Source organism: Perca flavescens, chromosome 5, assembly GCF_004354835.1.
Source record: "Perca flavescens isolate YP-PL-M2 chromosome 5, PFLA_1.0, whole genome shotgun sequence".
In the NCBI taxonomy this organism is placed as follows: Eukaryota; Metazoa; Chordata; class Actinopteri; order Perciformes; family Percidae; genus Perca; species Perca flavescens.
The window spans coordinates 2613777-2633638 of NC_041335.1; the positions used below are offsets into that span (position 1 = coordinate 2613777).

The 19862-nt window shown below is 44.4% G+C and overlaps 2 protein-coding genes across 6 annotated transcripts in view; both read left to right on the forward strand.

Moving 5' to 3' along the window:
• LOC114555326 (fibrosin-1-like protein) overlaps positions 1 to 3533 on the forward strand; it is a 291116-nt gene extending 287583 nt beyond the window's left edge. The window contains exons 8-9 of the mRNA XM_028577641.1: positions 1659 to 2126; positions 3427 to 3533. Of these exons, the coding sequence (XP_028433442.1) occupies positions 1659 to 2126; positions 3427 to 3533 (575 nt within the window). The remainder of the gene's footprint in view (positions 1 to 1658; positions 2127 to 3426) is intronic.
• On the forward strand, positions 1961 to 19516 carry LOC114555283 (autism susceptibility gene 2 protein-like). Of its 5 annotated transcripts, none has more exons than XM_028577579.1 (13): positions 1961 to 2100; positions 3427 to 3686; positions 5800 to 5960; positions 9890 to 9940; positions 10103 to 10198; positions 11768 to 11839; positions 12160 to 12189; positions 12495 to 12566; positions 13311 to 13443; positions 15009 to 15092; positions 16293 to 16376; positions 17166 to 17436; positions 18175 to 19516. In XM_028577579.1, exons 2-13 carry the CDS (start codon positions 3593 to 3595, stop codon positions 19472 to 19474), a joined length of 2448 nt encoding a protein of 815 aa, XP_028433380.1. In that variant the 5' UTR covers positions 1961 to 2100; positions 3427 to 3592; the 3' UTR covers positions 19475 to 19516. The 5 variants fall into 5 exon arrangements, with proteins under 5 accessions (XP_028433380.1, XP_028433376.1, XP_028433377.1 ...); XM_028577575.1 differs by lacking the exon at positions 5800 to 5960 and adding an exon at positions 6117 to 6367; XM_028577576.1 differs by lacking the exon at positions 5800 to 5960 and adding an exon at positions 6117 to 6367 and having other exon boundaries at positions 15009 to 15086.
• Positions 19517 to 19862: the final 346 nt, after the last annotated feature.

Consider the following 19862-nt stretch of genomic DNA (forward strand, 5'->3'; position numbering starts at 1 on the left):
GTAGGGAGACTTCCTTCAGTATCACTCGCCTCTCATTGTGTCTGGGAGAACAGGTTGCCACGGCAACACTACCCAATGGCGACATTTCGACTGTGGATATTTGCTTCATCGCCTGTTTGTCTGTCTGTGCCCGTCTCTCCGTCTTTGCCTTCAGTCTTCCTCTTTGTCTCTCACATGCGGGGACGGGAGCCTGACAGTTTAATCCAAATCCCAGACCCCTATAAATCTAGAGGTCTCTGTACGCCTGGACCCTGGAATTCATTTGAAAATCGTGACACCTTAGCCAGCCCCAGTTCTCCCATAAAACGCATGGGGCGAGGGAGTGGGGGGTGCTCAACAAATAAAAAATAAAAGCTCTGCCCTGCCTTTTTATTGGTCTTTTTATGGGTGTTAGGATCCTTGAAAGATTAAGCAGGCTGTTAATAGGGACTTGATATTCCATTAGTGGGCTGCATGTCGAGTTCTCACTGGCTTGACAGCAGCTCCCGGCTCTTCTCATTTTTTTTTGTTACCGTCGAGAGTGCCCGTGGAGCTTTTTTAATTGAGGCACTAGTAAGCCTTCTCACTGAAGTACTGCTGCATCTTAGCTGTAGATTAGAGCCGCTTAGAGAGCCTCATCTCCACCAGGCTGTCTTCTCTCTTCCTGTGTCTCTATCTTACGCTATCTCTGATTTTCTATGCATGCAATGTTTCTGTGTTTAAAACCAAATTCCACCACTAGCGTCTTTGACGAAGCTATAGTAGCGTTTTAGCTATTGTATTTGTAGCACTATACCATCTCCTCAAACTCAATTTCTTGGTTGCTTTTCTTTTAACTCTGAGTGAAGTAGAAGATGGCCAAATGCATTTTTCTTTTTCATTAAGATTCATAAGTGCTCTGAGATTCTTTGTACGTCAAGGGTGTCGAGATGCTGCGTTTCCTGCCACTTTGATTTTGCTGCTACAATAGCATATATAATTAGTCATTAAATTGCAACAGCCTAAGTATGAAAAGTCGTTGTTCAGTGGAATGCTGATTATAAAAGCTTCATGTCTGTTGAAAAGCCCCCTGATGAATGGTTAAGACAAAGTGGCCGGGTTCAGAGTGCTTTGCTGTGTGGTTTCCCAAATCCCCTGAAAGATCAGGAAGGGAGGATGGAAAGGCGCTGTAGCAGAGAGGCCAAGATAAAGGGCCACGATCTCTCCTCACAGCACAATTGAAACATAATTATTTCATGCCAGATTGTGTGCTCAGCAAAGCCCTGAATAGGGGCCGACATTTAACTTTAATTAGCTGTGATTTATTCATACTGACTGGATCGCGGGAAGAAATTGGATCATCTGATTATAGTCTAGCATGAAAATGACCTGATTAAACACTTAATGGAACCTAGGGAGAGAGAAACAAGAGGAACCTTGGGCAGACGACGTTGGGGGACAGCATTATATCAGAGAACAGAGAGCTTTGTTTTACTCATCATTGATCATTTGTATCCTTTGAATACACAGAGTAGCAAACAGCTATCCTTGTATGTCTATTATCTGATTTAGGCATCAGATGTTTTTGAATCAAAAGAGGAACTACTGACATCTGAGATTGCCGATACATAATTTACACCATCAGATGAACTTTTTTCAGAAAGGGGATTTACACATTTTCTTCTTTCTTGTCTTCTCAGGTGTGCCAACGAATGAGAGTCCCGATTCCAAGACTTGTAGCTCGGCCAAAGTATCGGGGCTCCAGCGCAGCCAGGAGCAGAGCATCAGTGAGGTGCCCTTCACGCCTCCCGTGCCCAGCCCCACCCCAGCCTCGGCGCCTACAGGCTCCCCTGCCCCCGCTGCAGCGGCGGCCCCCCCAGAACCCCCTAGGTTGTGCCTCCCCACCCCGCCTCCCCTCAGTGTCAAGAGGGAGCAGCAACCTCCGCCCCCTGTCCCTACCCCTCCCCTGTTGAGGGCACCACCCCACCCCCACCCCCACCCTCACCCTCACCCCCACACCCAACCCCACCCACACTTGCACCAGGAGCCCCGTATTCTTCCGCCCCCACAGCACCACGCGCGGCCAGTAATCAGCCACCAGGTGCATCACCCGCTGCAGTACAGCAGCCTCCACGACATCAGGTACATTGTTACACGTGTGCTTACAGGTACAAGACGACAGCTGAGGTATGTCTGTGTAATGTTGCGTTCAATTTACTTTGGAAGTCGGAAGCCGGAAGCTGGAAATGATGTCACAACCGAGTGTGTGACGTCAAAACAAGTTCCTTCCCGAGGCTACGGTATTTTTGCAGAGGCACCGTTACTCCGTCCATCGCTTAGCGCCGCCCAAGAAGATTGTGATTGGTTTAAAGAAATGCCAATGAACCAGAACACCATTGCAAGACGCTTCCTCCACCGCAGCGCCGTGGAGGAAGGTCTTGCAACGGGAGACTACAGCCGAGCTGACAACGTTCCATTTAACAAGTCGGAATTCACAGTGGGTTTTGCTCTAGCCAGGTGAGCCACTGTTAGCAATACCAGTTGATTACTTTTTTGTGCATACAAACAGCGTAACAACTTGTCCACGGATAGAAGTTAGACGCGACTGTGTGCACGACTAATTTAGTGAGTCACAAAGAAGACTATGTATGTTACTACAGCGGTCACTACTGTTGATGCACGGAGCAGCCATGTTGGTTGTTGAGCTTGGGGTACTGTGAGGTGCTCCGACTTTCCAACTCGGAAATCTTCACTTCAGGGGGCGTGTTTCCAACTTTGAACTTCCCAATTCCAAGTACAAATGGAACGCATTAGATCACTAGAAATCTCACTAAGGGAGCAGAAATGTATCCAGGGAGCGGTGTTCACTTTCACTGTTTCACCTTTTTGTACCTAATCAGGATGTTACATCTCTCCTTTAACATGTTCCTGCCAGTCTAGTGGAGACGGCACTAAAATAAACTGCAGCAATTTCCAAATTAGTGGAATGTAGTGCGATGCGTCAACATAATGTACAATTCTACGCAACATTGATTGTTTTCATGCGGATATTGATTTTCCGCCACTTGTAAACTTGCATTAACCAGCCCTTCAGATTTACAGTTTTTCATTAAGCAACACTTTGGAACATACAGCGCATTCAGCTGTCTCCCGTTTCCCCTCATCTTCTCCGAGTCTGCCCTCACCTTTTGTATTTAAATGTCAGAAATTGTTTTTGGAAAATCGTTATGTTGTCAAAGCAACGTGTCAAAGATATTCTCGGTATAGCTGAACTAACACTGAGCTAAAAACAAAGCAAGTGAACATGTATATTATATACAGTATATATATATATATATATATATATATATATATATATATATATATATATATATATAAAATACAGTAAGTGTTCATTTGCATTAATAAACTATAATTCCTTTAATGGAGAATTTAATTTTTTCCCTTTGTCTCCTATTAAATCTTCAGCCACCGCAGCAGTCCATTGGGTCTTCCCAAACAGCACTTGCCCCCATCCCCTCACCACCACGTCAGCGGGCTCCCATCCTCAGCCCCCGCCTTGCCTCTGTCTATAGCCAATCTCTCTACCTCGCACTATTCCTCCCTACGGAGCCCAGCCCATCGCCATCCGGCCATGTTTGCAACCCCAGCCACACTGCCGCCACCACCGACCTTACCGACCAACAGTTTAGTGGTGCCTGGGCACCCCGCCGGCACCCCCTACCCAGGTAAAGCCGCGCATCTCACATGCTAGATGCTAGCTTCAGTGCAGACACAAACGCTGAGGAAACATGGTAGCTTTAGGAGGACCAACAGTGGCTTTCAGCTTTTTATTTAATTAGTTAGATAAGGCAGTTTTGACAAAATAGGAAATGTATGCAAAGTGTGGTAACGTTTACTAAGTTCCGACATTTCTTTATCAGACGTGTCCTTATTAAAAAATGTCAGATTTTCAGAAGATCTGAAGCTTTTTCTTAAGCTGCATCTTTGACTACTGATGTGTACTAGTATTCTGTAAATATACACTCAGAATACAGGCTGTGTAGCAGTTCAAATAGTGATGTAGACATTTTTATTTTTCAGTCTCACTCTACTATATTCATGTTACAATGACAGACCTAAGAAAACAAAATATTTCCGTATGCATAGCATGCTACAGTACCAATGCATACTAACTGGAGAACTAGTCTTCAACATGTAATAATTAGCAAAATATGTGTTATATGATGTTGAAAGTGTTCACATATAATTTGCTGATCTGGTAAGTGCCCATTTATTACATTTCTTTAGGTATTTATCCTTTGATACTGCACAGCACAGTATATTTATTATATTTCCAATGATGACTGTGCTAATTTTTTCATTGTTTATTTCCTCCTTTACTGATTTTATACATGGAGCTGAAAAGGCTGTTACACTGGCAGACTTAATTTTAAAAAGGAAAACACATTTTACACGAGGCCTTTTGTATTGTGATATAAAAAGATTGTTTTGGATTTGCTTTCGAAATCCCAGTTTTATAAAAATCTGTTTCAAGAGTCGGATTTCAAAGTGCCTATGCATAGTGAATAATAAATGATAATTTTGCATAAATCTCAAAAGTACTGTATGTAGCCCATGACATACTAAAGCTTGTAGAAATACAGTAAGCCATTTAAAGAGCTCTTCCCCCTCTGGCTGTAAATATCAGGAAAGCAGTCCAGTTAGTGAAGCGGCCACAGAAACTGTACCTCAAATAACCTAATTTGAAAAATGTCCAAAGGGCCTCACAAGCCAATCACCGGTGTGCAGCACAGGGTGGAAATAAATCTGATTTCATTGTAAGAGAAAAAGCAAAAGTAAAGTAAAAGTCTTATTTTCACTGGTGGCGAACATCATACTTTAATTTCTAAGATGGACTGTCTTTATTGTAGCTTAGTAATTTTAGAAGGGTGATGAGGTCACCGTACGAAGGCTTGGATACTACACTGGAAAATGTCAGCTATCAAGTGGACAATCATCACAGCTGGAGACATCTTTGGTGTACTGAAAGCAACACTTTAACAGTCACATGTTGAAAAATGGTGCACTCAGTCAGCAATCTGATGCAACCTCAACAACCAGAATAATGTGTTCCCCTGCCAACAATATGCCATTCGTAACGATTTGAGAATATTTTCTACAATTTCACTAAAACAAGTACTGCAATAGAAGGAAACAAATGTCTCCAGTGATGATGGGTGTCTCCAAAATATGTAATAAATATGCCAGTGCATTAATTTTCTAATAGACAGTCCTTCCAGAAAAATGCGGAGTTTTTTGTGATTGTTGCGGGCAAAAATCCTTGATTATGTGGCACGTTTTCTTAAAAAATGTGATGGAATATGCAATTTTATGCGATGAAATTGCAGGAACTTGCAAAAACTGCGATTTGATGAAAAAGAGAAAAAAAAGTGATTCCCCCCAACACCCTGCTTTTTGATGATGTTCACGTCGCGTAATTACGTCACTTCATAACGTTCCCATGGCAACAGGGAAAAATTGTTTGTTCTTGTGTGAAGTAAACGCAACATTTTTCAACTTTCTGCTAAGATATATGTGACTTTTTTTGCCACGAAAATGCGGGGATTATGAAATCATGCAAGCCCCGCATATTTTGCGCGGAAATCTGCAATTTATGCGGCGAAAGTGCGGCGTATTTGAAAAAATGCGGCCCCCGCATAAATATGCGGACTTTGGCTGATTATGCATTGAATTATGTGATTGCATAATCGCGTTTTTCTGGAGGGACTGAATAGAGGGCAAGTGTGTGTGTGTGTGTGTTTTCTGCTGGGATGACTCTTGGTTCTCTCTTGTCTTTAGATACCAGCCTGTTGATATCATTCAACCAACCAATCATGTATTGCCAGCCTCATTCGGGGATTCTGATTGGCACATTGTCACAGGCAACTCTCTTACCACCACCAATGAGTCCCCACGTAGAAAACCCTCACAGCATGAGCTGGAGAAACAGAGAATGCCAGGTGACTATTTTCTCTTCTCTTCTACCCTTGTTGTGAAGACTGACTGGGCGCCGTGCCTTTTTTTTTCTTGTGTCCCCCACTTCCCTCTCCTTGCCCCCTTTTTTTTCTTCTTTTTTTTTTTTTTTGTTTGGTTTTCCTCGCTCTCCTTTCTTACAGAGCATGACCTCCTGAGGCAGGAGCTGAACAACCGCTTCCTGGTTCAGAGTTCAGAGCGGGGCCGGGGGCCGTCCGCCTCACCGCTGGCCCCCGTGTCGCTCCTGAGGGCCGAGTTTCACCAACACCAGCACATGCACCAGCACCAACACACCCACCAGCACACCTTCACGCCCTTCCCCGCCAGTCTGCCCCCGGCCGCCATCCTCACCCCGCCCACCGCACCCCCCATGGTGCGAACCCAAGCCAGAAATGTGAGGATAAGTAAAACAAAATAAAAACAAGAAATAAAAAAAAGCTCCAGTAACTTCCCACCCACCCACCCACCCACCTGTCACCCCTCCCAATCTCCTCTGTAAATCAAATCCTCCCTTTTTTTTCTTTACTCCAAAATTCACCAAATATAAGTCCCGTAGATGTAGGAACCCGTCCCTTTCGAAAAATATGATACTGATTCAGTTTGAATTTTGCTCTTTGATTTCTGCATACTGTCCCGCCGCTCAAGTCTGAGAGCTAATGATAAGCTAGGAGCAACACATCTGTTCCACTCTAATAAGGACAAATGCTGGCTGCCACCTCCCTGCCACACACACACACACACACACACACACACACACTAGCATTTCTTCTAGTTCATCCACATACATGCCAGTTGCTGCTCAGGTTGGTCAAACTCGACCAAGAACATGTATATTTTAATTTACTTAATTTAACTTCTTCATCTATAGTGGAATTTGATATAAACTGTACATTCACACTATGCATCACTTTTCATAAAGGCCATTTTCTGACTCATGGCAAGTCTGCCTTACAGGCCAACATTACCAAATTTCATTTCAATTATTCACCCTCACTTAAACTTTGACATAGATTTTGCTGTTCAGTGCTGAGGATCAAAATTGTTTGCATATGGACGTGTTTTAAATGTTTCATTTGCCTGTTCACAATGAGCAACAAAGGCTGTGTGTGTGTGTGTGTGTGTGTGTGTGTGTGTGTGTGTGTGTGTGTGTGTGTGTGTGTGTGTGTGTGTGTGTGTGTGTGTGCGTGTATGTGTGTGTGAATGCATTCCTGCAGACTTGTATATTTGTGTTATGTGCGTGCGTGCGTGTGTGTGTGTGTGTGTGTGTGTGTGTGTGTGTGTGTGTGTGAATGCATTCCTGCAGACTTGTATATTTGTGTTATTTCCTTGCGTGTGCACATAACTCAAAGGCAACCAGCTGGTTAAATGACCTCATTGCGGCTGAAGGGGGGATGACATCACTGCAAAACTGTTCTGATAATGTTTGTAATTGCTTCCGTGCTTTGACTGCCATCAAGTCTTTTTTTTGGGGGTGTGGGGGGTCAAACACTTGCAGCTCTCAGATTAGTACAGAGGAAAAAAGGTTATGACTATTCATCCATCATTTCAAATGCACAGCAATCTCTGACAGTGTATTCAGACGGGGCCTCCATTTGTAGCTTTTTGGCATTAGTCTAATAGATGCAATCCATCATGTCATGACCTCTGATTAAGAGCCTGTGGTCCCATTAAGGCCCCGCTGCAAGATTACCCCCATCCTGTTTATTAGAAATCAAAGCTCTGGTATTTATGGCACAGTCTCAGATAAGTACAGAGACCATTTAGACGGTTCTTCAGCCAGCACACATGCTGTAATCTGGTCTGCTGTTCATTCCTGACATGGTAGGAATTATATACACTACACAGTCGTCTCTTTGAAGATGAAAGAGGCGATTTTCCTCATCTCGCTAATGCTGGCATTATGTAGCGCGTGATGTACATACCTCCCCCATCTCTTGTTGTGTTGTTACGATGAGATTTGAGACTGCCATTAATGTCCTCTACTGTTTTTTCCCCCCTTTTAATTGAAACTGTGTTATTATTTAACTTATGCCTTTTCCCCTCCCTCCCCTCTGTAACAGTGCTGTTTTTCTTCTCTTTGATGCTTGCTTAGAGAGGCAGGAGTAATGATGATAATGTTGTGTTTGGTTTTACTGTATTGTCATGAAAAGGTAAAAAGTATGGCCCTGTTGTGCATCCTTTCTCTCTCTCTGTCTCTCTTTTATTTTCTCCTGCTCTCTAGACGCCCTATGTCCTTTCAACTATGTAACAGTCCTTGGCTAATGGCTGTAATTAATGAAATTATGAAGCCTCTATTTTTGTTTATTGTTCAACGCCCTTAAGCAGCTGGCTTGCCAAATGGCCTCTTATGCCCCCACCATGTCTTTGGACAAGGAATATCCTTAATTGTTATAAGATAAAAAAATGTAACTTTAATTAGCCAAAGCTGTTTACTATAAAACTGTGACAAGCAACATAAATTACAAGGGCAAGAGTTTTTTAATTTTTTTTATTTTGTTTTTTACTAGGCCGTAAAGCGGCCAAAATCCCTCTCCCAGTGTCAGACATTAAACAGGTCGCGCTTTCAGAAATGCAGAGGAGCTGTTTAAAGAGCTCGGAAGCTGGCTCGGCGTTTCCTCTCAGTCTGTCTTTGATTTGGGCCCATTATCGCCCACAACACCAGCGCTGCCGCTGCAGCCATTTTGTGTGCAGATGTGAACGGCCCTGCTTCACCAGAGGGCCCCTGACCCAAACCCTGCGTCTCCACCAGCCGCTTAGCCAACCCTTCACCCGCTCCCTCCCTTCAACCACCCGTGTCGCTGCACACGCACACACAGAAACACTGATTCATACCCACTCATTTTCCTGTTTTATGTAAACCCCAAAACGTCTGCGCCTGCCAAGAGAGCTTTGTGAAAACACTCGCAAAAAGTACCTGCAAATGGTTTGTGTATTTGCGGAATAGGAATAAGTTACTGTCACTTGTAATTAGCCTGTTTCAAAATAGAGAGACAGTATTGGCTTGCGAACAGACATACAAAGTCCCCATTCATACATGGGGCAACATTCTCCGTTCTCTCCCTCCCTCCCTTCTCAGCTTACTGAATAGATTTCCATGTGTTCAGGACATGATCAAAAACGACATCGTTTTTATACGGCAAATTCCAATTGGGATCTTTCTGTTAGGCATAAGCTCTGCCACAGAAAAGGTTTCCTCGCATCAATTCTGCATATCACTTTAATGCTGATCTGTCCTGAATTAGTTCCTAACCATTGCAAATGTCATCTACTCGATTCCATTTCAATCATCAAAAGACAGACACGCAACAGGCTCCGTGTATTCTTTCCATGATTTAATGCACAGATAAGTGGCAGGTTTTTTTTTGACTAAATTTTGATTTTGAAGTCTGGTTTTCTAACACCCAGAGCAAGCTGTGTGTCTCCACATACTCCCATCTATACCATCGTGGGTTGTTGTATAAAAAAATGAAGAAAAAATAAGCCATAGCAGTCAAAAGCAATTAGATTCACATTTCTACAAATTTTCCAGTGAATAGAAACAACTGGTCTGGTTTTAAAATGGTCTGATTCTCTTAGCTGGGCCTCCACGCCCAACCTCTGGATGCTCAAATGGAAAATCATGCAGGCTGTCTTCATCTTGGCAGTGTGCTAAAGCGGTCGTATTGTTAGTAATTTAACCGCCTATCTGACCATGCAGTTTAACTAAACCCATGACCGGCGCGAGCCAGCTGCTTTACTCCAGGGCTTATTATTCTGGATCAAAACCCTGCTTATGAACAGTTACAGATGTTAATTATGTGTTTTGTTTTTGTGATGTAAAAATAATAAGACATTATTATTAAAGAAGGCTTCTACATGAAGGATTTTGGTAAAGTAGATCATTTTGTTTCCTAATTCTATTCTTTATTTCTTTCAGTTTGACAAATACACCCCCAAACTGGACAACCCGTTCATCAGACATTCAAACGTGAGTTTCTTTTTGTTGTTCTAATTCAGTTATTTGCATTTGGCAAATCAAATACTTGGCATATTTGAATGTTGCCGTGAGAGCATTTATTGTGGCTGTGGTTTTTGTGTGTGTGCATATGCCTGAGTCCTGTACGTATCTCTGTATGATTTCTCTCCCCAGTTCTTCCCTTCCTATCCCCCCACCATGCCAGGCATGCCCCCGCTGCTCCCACACTCAGGACCCTTCAGCTCGCTGCAAGGAGCCTTCCAGCCCAAGGTCAGCCCCACATCCCCACCCCCTACCCACCATTTACAAACAGAATTTAAGGAAGCATGGGTTCAATAGAAATCACACAAGCTTGTACACAATTGAAATCTCCAAATTATTTAAATGATTTAAAATTATAATCATGTTTTTTTTTTGGCATGCTTTGACTTTTTTATTCTTAATAAAAATGAAATGCACTAGTCTCCTTTTTTGTTAGTGTAAAAAACAATTGAAATGCACTACTGTACTGTATGTGAAGAGTCCCAAGACTTTGCATGGGTCAAAAAGGCTACACACACTCACCATCACTAAAGCAACTCATTTAGTAACCAGAGACACAGTGCTGTAGTTTTTGGTTGGATGAAAAAGCTGCATGTGCAAATAAGCATTTTAATGGTAAATCTGTAGAAAGGAAAAAAAAGTAAAAGAAAGTCTAGGTTACACACTACACTTTCTTAAGATATTTTACCACAAAAAAATCCTTCTGCTGTCTGTCCTGGGTGAAAAAAAAGAAGCAGCAGAGTTCTGAACACCGAAGATGTGAGACAAGGATGCTAATAAACCTCACCTGGTCCCGTTTAAAATCCATAAATCCCTCTATAATACTCTGTCAGACTTGACTGGACCTGAACCCGGGTCAGACCCGAGCCGTGACAGGCCAAGCCAAAGATGAGAAAGCGATGTCTGTGTGTTTAGGGGAGCGAAGAAGAGAAGATGCAGGGGCCGTGAGGATGCCAGGGATGGGAAGGAGTGGGAGGGTGGGAGTCTGTCTGGCAGATGCCCAGCGGCTGTGACCCGGTGTAAGCCACCAACCAAAGCCGGCCTAAATCCGCTGGCCCTATTCCCAGGGGGCTCTGTCGTGGAGGGGCCCTTTTTGTCCAAGGCCCATCCAGATGGTTAAAGGAACAGTCTTATGCGTCCAAAGCCCCTGCTAAGTATTCTTGGAGAGGAGCTTTTTTTGTTTGTTTGCAGGGGCTGGTGACCTAGGTCACCCTGCAGGATCCCTGATGTAGCGATGGATTAATAAGGCTGATCTAGGCACTTGTGCTCCAAAGACTTAGAGAGGAGATGGGGGGGGGAATCAGAGATGTGTTACTCTGGCAGGGCTCAGCGCCTGCAGCATCATCGCAGTTTTATCTACTGACGTCAGCCATACAGTAGCAGCCGTTGAGGATTAGTGAGCTATAGTGTTACTGAAGGAGGACGTAAGGTTCGAGTGATGCTATTGTCACTAGCTCGAGGATCTTCCAGTGCTTTTAAAACCGAGTTGAACAACCGTATGTATGGATCTTATGAGAGGACATTGAGATAATGGCAGTGAAACCTGGGCTTACAAAAGTTACTTGTACTGTATGTATTATCTAAATTACAATTAAAGAAAGCTATTTCTTTTTATGCTTTTAAGATACTCTTAAGCACTGCCTTTTACGTAGATCCCACTTTGAGAATTATCACATGGAGTCAAAATGCCTGCCAGAGTATACTACCTAGTACTACTTATACTAGTAATGAACTACCGTAGATGTGGTTGATCACCATGTATCTCTTTTCCCTTTGTCTCTCTTTTCTCTCTGTCAGGCGTCTAATCCCATCGACGTTGCGGGACGTCCTGGAGCGGTACCTCACACACTCCTACAGAAGGATCCACGGGTAAGCATCCGGCCGATAGCATCCCAGCCAGTCTGCTCTTCCTGTGTGTCTTCACACGTACAGCATGTGTCTCACAGAGATGTGAATGCGTGAATTTGCATTAACATCTTTTTGAGATGAGGCATTTCTCCTCGTGCATCTCTATGGACACATTTATACAAGGTGCCTGAAAGTAAGAACATGCATTTTTTTTAGAACGGAAAGTCCCAGTGTGAATTGAGCCTCCCAACACTGGTGATTTTTCAGCCTGCTAAACTGCACATTTTGGCTATTTATCTGTGTTGTTGATGATAATGATGACTGTCCGTTTGTCCATACAGATAACAGATCCATTCAGGACATCTGTTAGGGTAAGTGGTTGCCTTGTCCATCTTTTGTTAAATGTTTCATCTCTCTGGCCAGGCCACAAAGTCTAAAACTGCAAATTCTTCAGCAACTCTTGATCAAGGAAATTCAGGGCTGCATTTAAGGATAGCTTTGAGGTCTCTATTGGGCTAAAGTCAGGGTTAGATTTTCTTAATCCGTTGCCTGGTTGAAAAAATTCGGACGAGTTCCCACTTTGTAGTTTGGCCAGAAAATCTCAATGCCAGAATCCATTTTTAGCTCCCTATATCAAAGCCAGCAGGCTAACCTCAGTTTCTCTCTAAATTTTTAGAAACCTGGCAAGTGGTGCGCAGTGCATGTCCAGATCGCATGGCAGATCTACCACCACCAGCAGAAAATGAAGGTGCGTGAGATGGATAACGATGTCTTTCAGGAATCTTGCTGTCATGTAAAACCAGATACAGTATATTGGTAATGGAATAAGTCATAGTTGGAGCTTTACCTGTAAAATAATCTACAATGGTGTTACTGAACGACCATCTGGGTCGGAAAAGGCAGATGACAAAAAAAAGGAACAGAATAATGTAAAAGTTAATCACAATACAAAATCCAACAAAAATGGTGTTCTCTCTGCCACAGCCTCAAAAAATCACTAAGAAGGTTACAAGTAAAGGCTCTGTGCATGGCTCACTCCACCTAAAGAAAAAGAGGCAGATCATAAACCGTCACATTTATAGCACTCAGTGACAGAATTAGTAGTTGAATAGTTTCTATTGAAGATTTGAACACAGACAAAAAAATGCTTGTGTGGAAAAACTCCCTGACAGTGGATGGTGTGGCCTTGCCATGGAGATCCTCTGCTGATGCCTCTGGCCGGGTGGTGTCAGTCTGTCTTGGGCTTTGAACCCCCGTTACCAAGGATTTAGTGTCCCTAATCAGCTTATATATATTTGTTAGAACACTGTTGGCCAGAATTGGAGACATGGAGCCATTGTTGATGTATCTGTCTTCCTCTGATCTCTCACCCATAGTAGCCGAGGATAAATCCCCCTCACTCTAGTCGTCGGAAATGTTTGGTACTGTTGTCTACCGACCTAATTTTCTTCGTCTGTCTCCCTCTCCTTTTCTCTGCCTCTTTCGACTATAGCAAATGCAGCTGGATCCTCACAAACTAGATATGAATGGAAAGCTGGACCTGTTCAGTCGGCCCCAAGCTCCAGGAGTGTTCCCAGGGTTTCCGTACACTCATGACCTGGCACGACCCCTCTTCTCTTCCACAGGTCAGTAGCATCTCCCAGCACCTGATGCAGAGTGATGAACTGCACCTTCCAAGACAAATTAGTCGAAACAATCAAATTATCCCGTTCTCGAAGCCTTCCGATCCCATTTTTTGTCTTTATGCAAATGAGCATTTACGGCCGCATGTCGAAATTCTCCCTTCACCACTGCGATGAAATGGCATCAGGGTTTTTTTTTCTCTCCTCTCATGTAATGCTCACTTAATTATAGTGCTTTTGTAGCAAATGTTTTGCCAGTAAAGGGAGTCAGATATGTCTATGAATATGGATGACTCTCGGTTAGGTAATTGACTGATTTTTTCCTGCGTTGGAGGGCAACAGAGAGGCGAACGGCCTTTGACTGGTAATTATGCAGTGGTGTGTCAGAGGCACTGCTGTAATTGGTTCTTTCATTAACAATTCATGGAATATGGGTGATGGTAACAGTGTTTTGTGTAAAGAGGCCAGCTTGTTGCACAGTCAGGAACTGACCTCAATAAGCAACTATAGACTCGCACACAAACACGCAGCTGCTGCAATAAAAGCCAAATATCAATTGCTAATTTGTTCAATGGCATTACTCAGCCATCTTTAAATTCCTCTAGGTGACAGATATTCAACAAGTCTGTGATGCAGTTGCAAAAAAACACTCACATTTGAACTTTTAGGCTACATTTACACTGCTGCAATTTTTTTTTAATGCAGCGTTTTGAGCCTCAACTAGTTTAAACTAAAAACCGCATATCTAATGACCATTCATTTATACTGGGCATGTGCGTGCCGATGTAAACAGGAAGCAGCATGTATACTCTGCCCGGTTGGTGTTGCCATGGTAGTAGCTTTTAGTTGTGGAAAAGACTAGAGCAGCGGTGAAAAATAAGACGAGAGATTTCTTCTCTGTTTGGACCGACGAAGAGGTAGAACTGTCACTGAAAGGAACACGTGACTACAAGGTGACAGAAAACAGACTGGGAGTCTGTCTGATGTTACTCTGCAGTTGAAAATCGTGAATGTATAAGTAATATAAAAATATAGAAAATACGGTAACACTTGAAGGTATCTATATAAGAGTGACATGACACTGTCATGACACATGAACTCTAACCCTAACCCTAACCCTAACCATAACCATAACTAGTCATGACAAAAAACGAATGACGCTTACTAAAAGAAGCGTTATGTTACAAACGTTTATGACTTGTTTATAATGTTTATGACACGTTCATGACAGTGTCATGCCACTCTTATGTAGATACCTTCAAGTTAAGTGTAACCGAAAATACTTTGGAGAAAAAACAATGGTGAAAAGTAAGACCAAAGATTTATTAGCTCGGACCGACGACGAGGTTTAGTATGTTAGTATGTTTGTTTATGTCTGCACCATTCATCGAGGCAAATTCCACGCACGTCTACTTATTGTGGCAATTAACCTTCTTCTTAGGTGGAAGTGTTACTGCAGTCCGGGCTAATCACAGTAATTTAGTTTTGTCTCTGCATGGCTAGGTAAAGAATATAACCGTCTTATTGGATAATATTAATAATAACCCTTTTCCTCTCGGCTCCGATAGGCTCCGGCCACCCTGCTCCCTCTCCGTACGGCCATGTCCCCCACCCCAGCGGCTTCCTGCCTCCTAGCCATTTGGCAGGTAAGTGTAAGTAACCCCATGTTCAAACTTTTTTATACATTTATCTCCTCTTTCTCTCCGTCTCTCTCTCGCTCTCTCTCTTTTACACTCATGTTTTAAACACATTACAAGCCTTAAGGGTGTAATTTGAAGCCGATATATATTTTGATCTCAGGTTCATTTTGCCTTTGCCGGTTGCAGCACTTTTTGAGCAAACTCAAAGTGCGTGGTAATGGGGAGTGTAGCCATCATAAAATCAGGCAGTATGATTCACAGCACAGCCTTAAATAATTCCATCTGGGTTCATTAAAAAGACTTAGTCTACGTAGTATTCAGTCTCCCTCTTTGTTTGGACAAACTATACACAGTGCAACAACATATATGTCACTATTTTCTATTTGCTTGCAAAGTATTTCATAGGAGTGAATAGGATGTATTTTTTATGCATTCATTTATTCTGCACCATTTTCTCAGAGAAACTGTTTTGGTTCAGAGTGGCAAGTTGATTTCATGGAATAAGCCCTTGAGTCAATCCATTTTGTGCTTATGAATACATGGTGCACTGAGGAGGAAGATTTAGCGAACCAAATTTTCCTGTTCAGGGAATTCATGTGTGAGGCAGAGGAGATTTCTTAATTGTTGTCTTTTTCTAATACATTAACAAGCCCCAGAGCTGAAAATCCTTAAACCCTAATCTGTTGATAAGTCCTGCATTTCCTGATGGATTTTTTGCTGAATTAGAATGGGGCTGCAAATTATCAATTGATGAATGTTGTTCACTGACTTCTCAGGGTAAATGTTTGTGTTATTCCTATAAATCTGGAGGCTCTGGTCTGTGTCAGTGGAGCCCATCAGACACTGATTCTCCAATTAAATCATTGTGGTCTGTCTAGCCTAATTTTTACAGCTTCTAATTCCCCTGTCCTTCCACTATTGTCTAATTTAAGCTCAGCTCCAACAACTCAAAAGTAATTTCCCCATCCAGCAGTGTTCTTCCACCCCAGTAGGGTCAGGGACACTCCACTCCAGTTAGTGGCAGTGAATCCAGCATCCAGGCGACCTGGCTACTGCAGGATTACCAGGCATAGAGCTAGGGTGGCAGCGCAAAAAAAAAAAAAAAAAACACAGCTCGCTTGTAAGAGAAAAGCCGAGTGGAACGGGTTGGTGTTGGGGTGTGCACCGCTAGCCAGCCCCCCCTTTTGCTAATCCCTGTTTGGCATTTTACAGATCCTTTCAGTCGCTCCAGTTCCTATGGCGGCCTCGGCAACCTTTCAAGCAGTGCCTTCGGAGGATTAGGCAACCCCTCGCTTGGTAAGCGCTGGCCCCCTCTCCTCCTCCACCGCTCACCCTTTCAATCTGGCCCCTGTGGCCGGTAGCAGAACAGAGCAGGACAGCGTTAGACCACAGGGAGAGCCAGGAGGGGAGGAAAATAAAATCAAGACACTTAGCTCTAGTTTCTGTGTCAAAACAGCCCTAGCCCAGGGAAGCCCAACAAGGCAGCCTCCACTTCATCCACCAACCATGTCCCCACCAGTCTGTCTTTAATCTGGCTGCGTTGCTGCCAACAGGCACTCTTAGGTCCGCTGTTCGGTGGCAATTCATCTATTAATTATCTGACAAGCCCCTTCTGCACCACCTTGGAGGGCTTCCCCCCCTCCACTCCCCCCCGACACCTTTTCTCAATGGCTTTTCTTTCTTTCTCTTCATCCCTCCTATCTTTGTGTGCCAAATCGGTCACCCTGTTGTGAAAATGGATGTGATTGGAATAGACATGCTGTGGAATGCTAAGGTCTCCCTTGGCTTTTCACAGCCCTCAACTCCAGAGGGCAAGTGAGTCTCCCCTGTTCATCCAATGCAACAAAAAAAGGGAGAGGGGAGAAGCCCTTTAGTCCAAAAGCAAATGAGTGGATTTTTTATCTCTGGTGGGTGGAACCATTAACCTCTATCTCTTTCAAACAGCTTCAGTGAGAGAACCTCCAGAGACAAAGACAAAAGCAGCTTTTTGTTGTCGAGTCTTCCTCATCTTATGTATCCTCAAGAAGGTTTTGTGCCCAATTAACTTACAGCGGGTCCCATGCCTGTCTCTCCCTTCCCCTGCAGGGTCCAACAGCATGTTTGGCACCAAGGAGGGGCCAGGAGGACTGCCCACGTTTGGCAGCCCCCACCACGACACCTGGAACAGACTTCGACGCACCCCGCCATCTTTCCCCACCCCGCCACAGTGGCCCAAAACCGGAGATGTTGAGAGAAGCAGCTCAGCCAACAGCCACGAGAGAGAGCGAGAGAGAGAACGGGAAAGAGAAAGAGAAAGGGAGAGGGAAAGAGAGAAAAGAGACTCGTCCATCGGTAAAGAGGAGAAGGATAAAGACAGGTAAGTTGCTTTTTATGTACTTTTTGGGTGTTATTTGGATGATATTAGTGATATATCAGTTATATATCTGCAATAATGCAATTGCTATACATTGTCTGCTGTCATCACAATTCAACATGTGATCTGGGACTTCACTGTATTGTTGCAAAGCATTATGTGATTTCCCCAAGAAGGTAACAAATCTGATCATGTCACACACAGCATGTCAAGGACAGAAATTGTGAATCTTTTTTTTCATTCAAGTACTCAAATTCATGATCACAACTCTAAAGACGTGGCCACAATAATGATCCTTTTTCCAGCTAGCATTAGCATATATACAAGATGATTAAATGATGTTTGGACAAAACGAAAAAAACAAACACTTGAATCACCCAAATCAGCTCTGGAGATAGAAAGATGTACTGTCAAAGACAAAAGACAAATTGTGACAATACTCCAGTCCATTAGTCATAGCCGTAGAAACTGAAATAAATTGAATTTATGGTTCCAACAAGGAAACAGACACAAATCAAACAGGCAACAAGCAGCTCTGAGAGAAGCTATCTCTCAGAAATCAATTGAAAGGATCTCTGTGGATGATAAGAGGAAGACAGGAGCATGGTAACCTATATTTTTTTGAGAGAGAATTATAACCCAGATGTAAATCCCATAGGTAAATCATCCCTAAATACAACCCACCGACATGATGCTTTATTTGACTGCCACAAACTAAACACTTTTATTATGTTATTACAGGGATTCTGTGGATCGTAATCGCCACTCCAACCGTTCATCTCCCGCCTCGGCGCCAGTCAGCTACCAGATCAGCAGCCTCATTCGCACAAACAGCCAGAACTCCTGTGACTCGGGTCGACATCACAGTGGCAGTGTGGATCGGGTCCGTGAGGCGGAGAAGGAGCTGCTGGAGCGCCACAGAGAGTCTTCCACGCTGGGTGACGTGAAGGTGAAGGAGAGCCGCTCGCCCGGCAAGGAGATGCTGGAGAGGAGATGCTCGGAAGACTCCATCAAACCCGCTCAACGCTCTCCTTCCCCGTACACCAAGGCCGTGATCAATGAGCAGGGCATGAAGATGGCAGGTGGGCCCCCGCCTACACTCAAGGACAGCGAGAGGAAAGAGCCCCCATCCGCAGAGCTCCTGCACAAGGTGAAAAGTGACATGAAGATTAAGGAGGAGAGGAAGGAGGAGCAGGAGGTCGTGATGGTGAGTTCCGAGCCCGCCCCCCAACCCCCAGCCCAAGCTCTCCCTGCTCAAATCAGCCAGCCTGTAAACCCGCACCACCACCACCCACCTTTGTCCCATCAGCCCCCTCTTCCGTCATCACGCGGCTGTGACATTCCAGCACCTGGCCTGCACGGTGTCCCCATGGCGCACTCTCTGCCTCTGTCCATGAGCGCCATGCCCCAGATGGGCAGCCTCAACGTGCTGGACCGGGCGCGCATGGCTCCGTTCATGGGAGTGAGCCCTCTGGCAGGAAGAGAACGCCTGCCCCACCCGGCCTTCCCCTGGGACCCACTCCGAGAGGCCTACCGCAGCCTGGACCTGCAGCGGCGCATGGACTTCCAGCTCCGGGCCGAGCAGGGACATCGCTTCCCCAGCGTGTACGAACAGGAGCGGGCGTACCGCGAGAGGGAGGCTCACGACTACTCGCACCACGAGCACCTGTTGGAGGTGCGCAGGGAGCACGAGAGGATGAGACAGCAGGCGGAGGAGCGAGAGCGCCTCCACCTGAGAGAGGAGCTGGACAGAGCACGCCTCCATCAGCTGCACCAGTCCCCCATGGAGGGCCACCTACCCCACATGCCCCCCTTTATGCCCCACCTAGGCGGCATGCCCTACCCGAGACTCAGCCCCTCCACCGGACACAATGGCCCTTTGAACAGAACGCCCCCTACTGCCGCACTCAGTGCGCCCCCGCCCCTCGTGCCAGCCGGCAGTGCCAGGCCAGCCTCACCCAGGAGGACTACCCCCCTCACCACCCAGGACCCACGGGACTACTCCCCATCTCGCAACCCCAAAGAGGTAGAGGCCCGGTAGCTTCTGAGAAAAGTGCACAAAGTCTTGTTAGACACACTCACAACCCCCACAATCTGAGACCTTGTTGTGAACAAAATGCACTGCTCTTCACCAGTGAAGAGCAAACCTCCCTAAGGGAAAGGGTATGATTGTACAAAGTAAAGGTGTGTAAGGCTGATTAAGCACATGCCATGACTTTATTTTTAGTGGACTGGAGGTTGAATAATATCGGTAAAGAGAACATAAATATGTGTATGTTTATATCCGACTTAAATATTTGATAATTATTAATATATTAATCAAATACCTTTTTTCAGCTTTGTGCGAAAAGAGCGGTCCTAAAATGAGTTTGTACATTTCCTATCCTTGTTCCATGTATAGATATCATTTCTATGAATTTTATGTATTT

Bases quoted from the DNA above. Each gene is read 5' to 3' on its own strand.
- LOC114555283 (XM_028577575.1), top strand. From the start codon at position 3,593: ATGTTTGCAACCCCAGCCACACTGCCGCCACCACCGACCTTACCGACC. The intron at 12,190-12,494 runs GTAAGTGGTTGC...CTAAATTTTTAG, and splicing joins CATTCAGGACATCTGTTAGG to AAACCTGGCAAGTGGTGCGC. The intron at 15,093-16,292 runs GTAAGTAACCCC...GGCATTTTACAG, and splicing joins TAGCCATTTGGCAGGTAAGT to ATCCTTTCAGTCGCTCCAGT.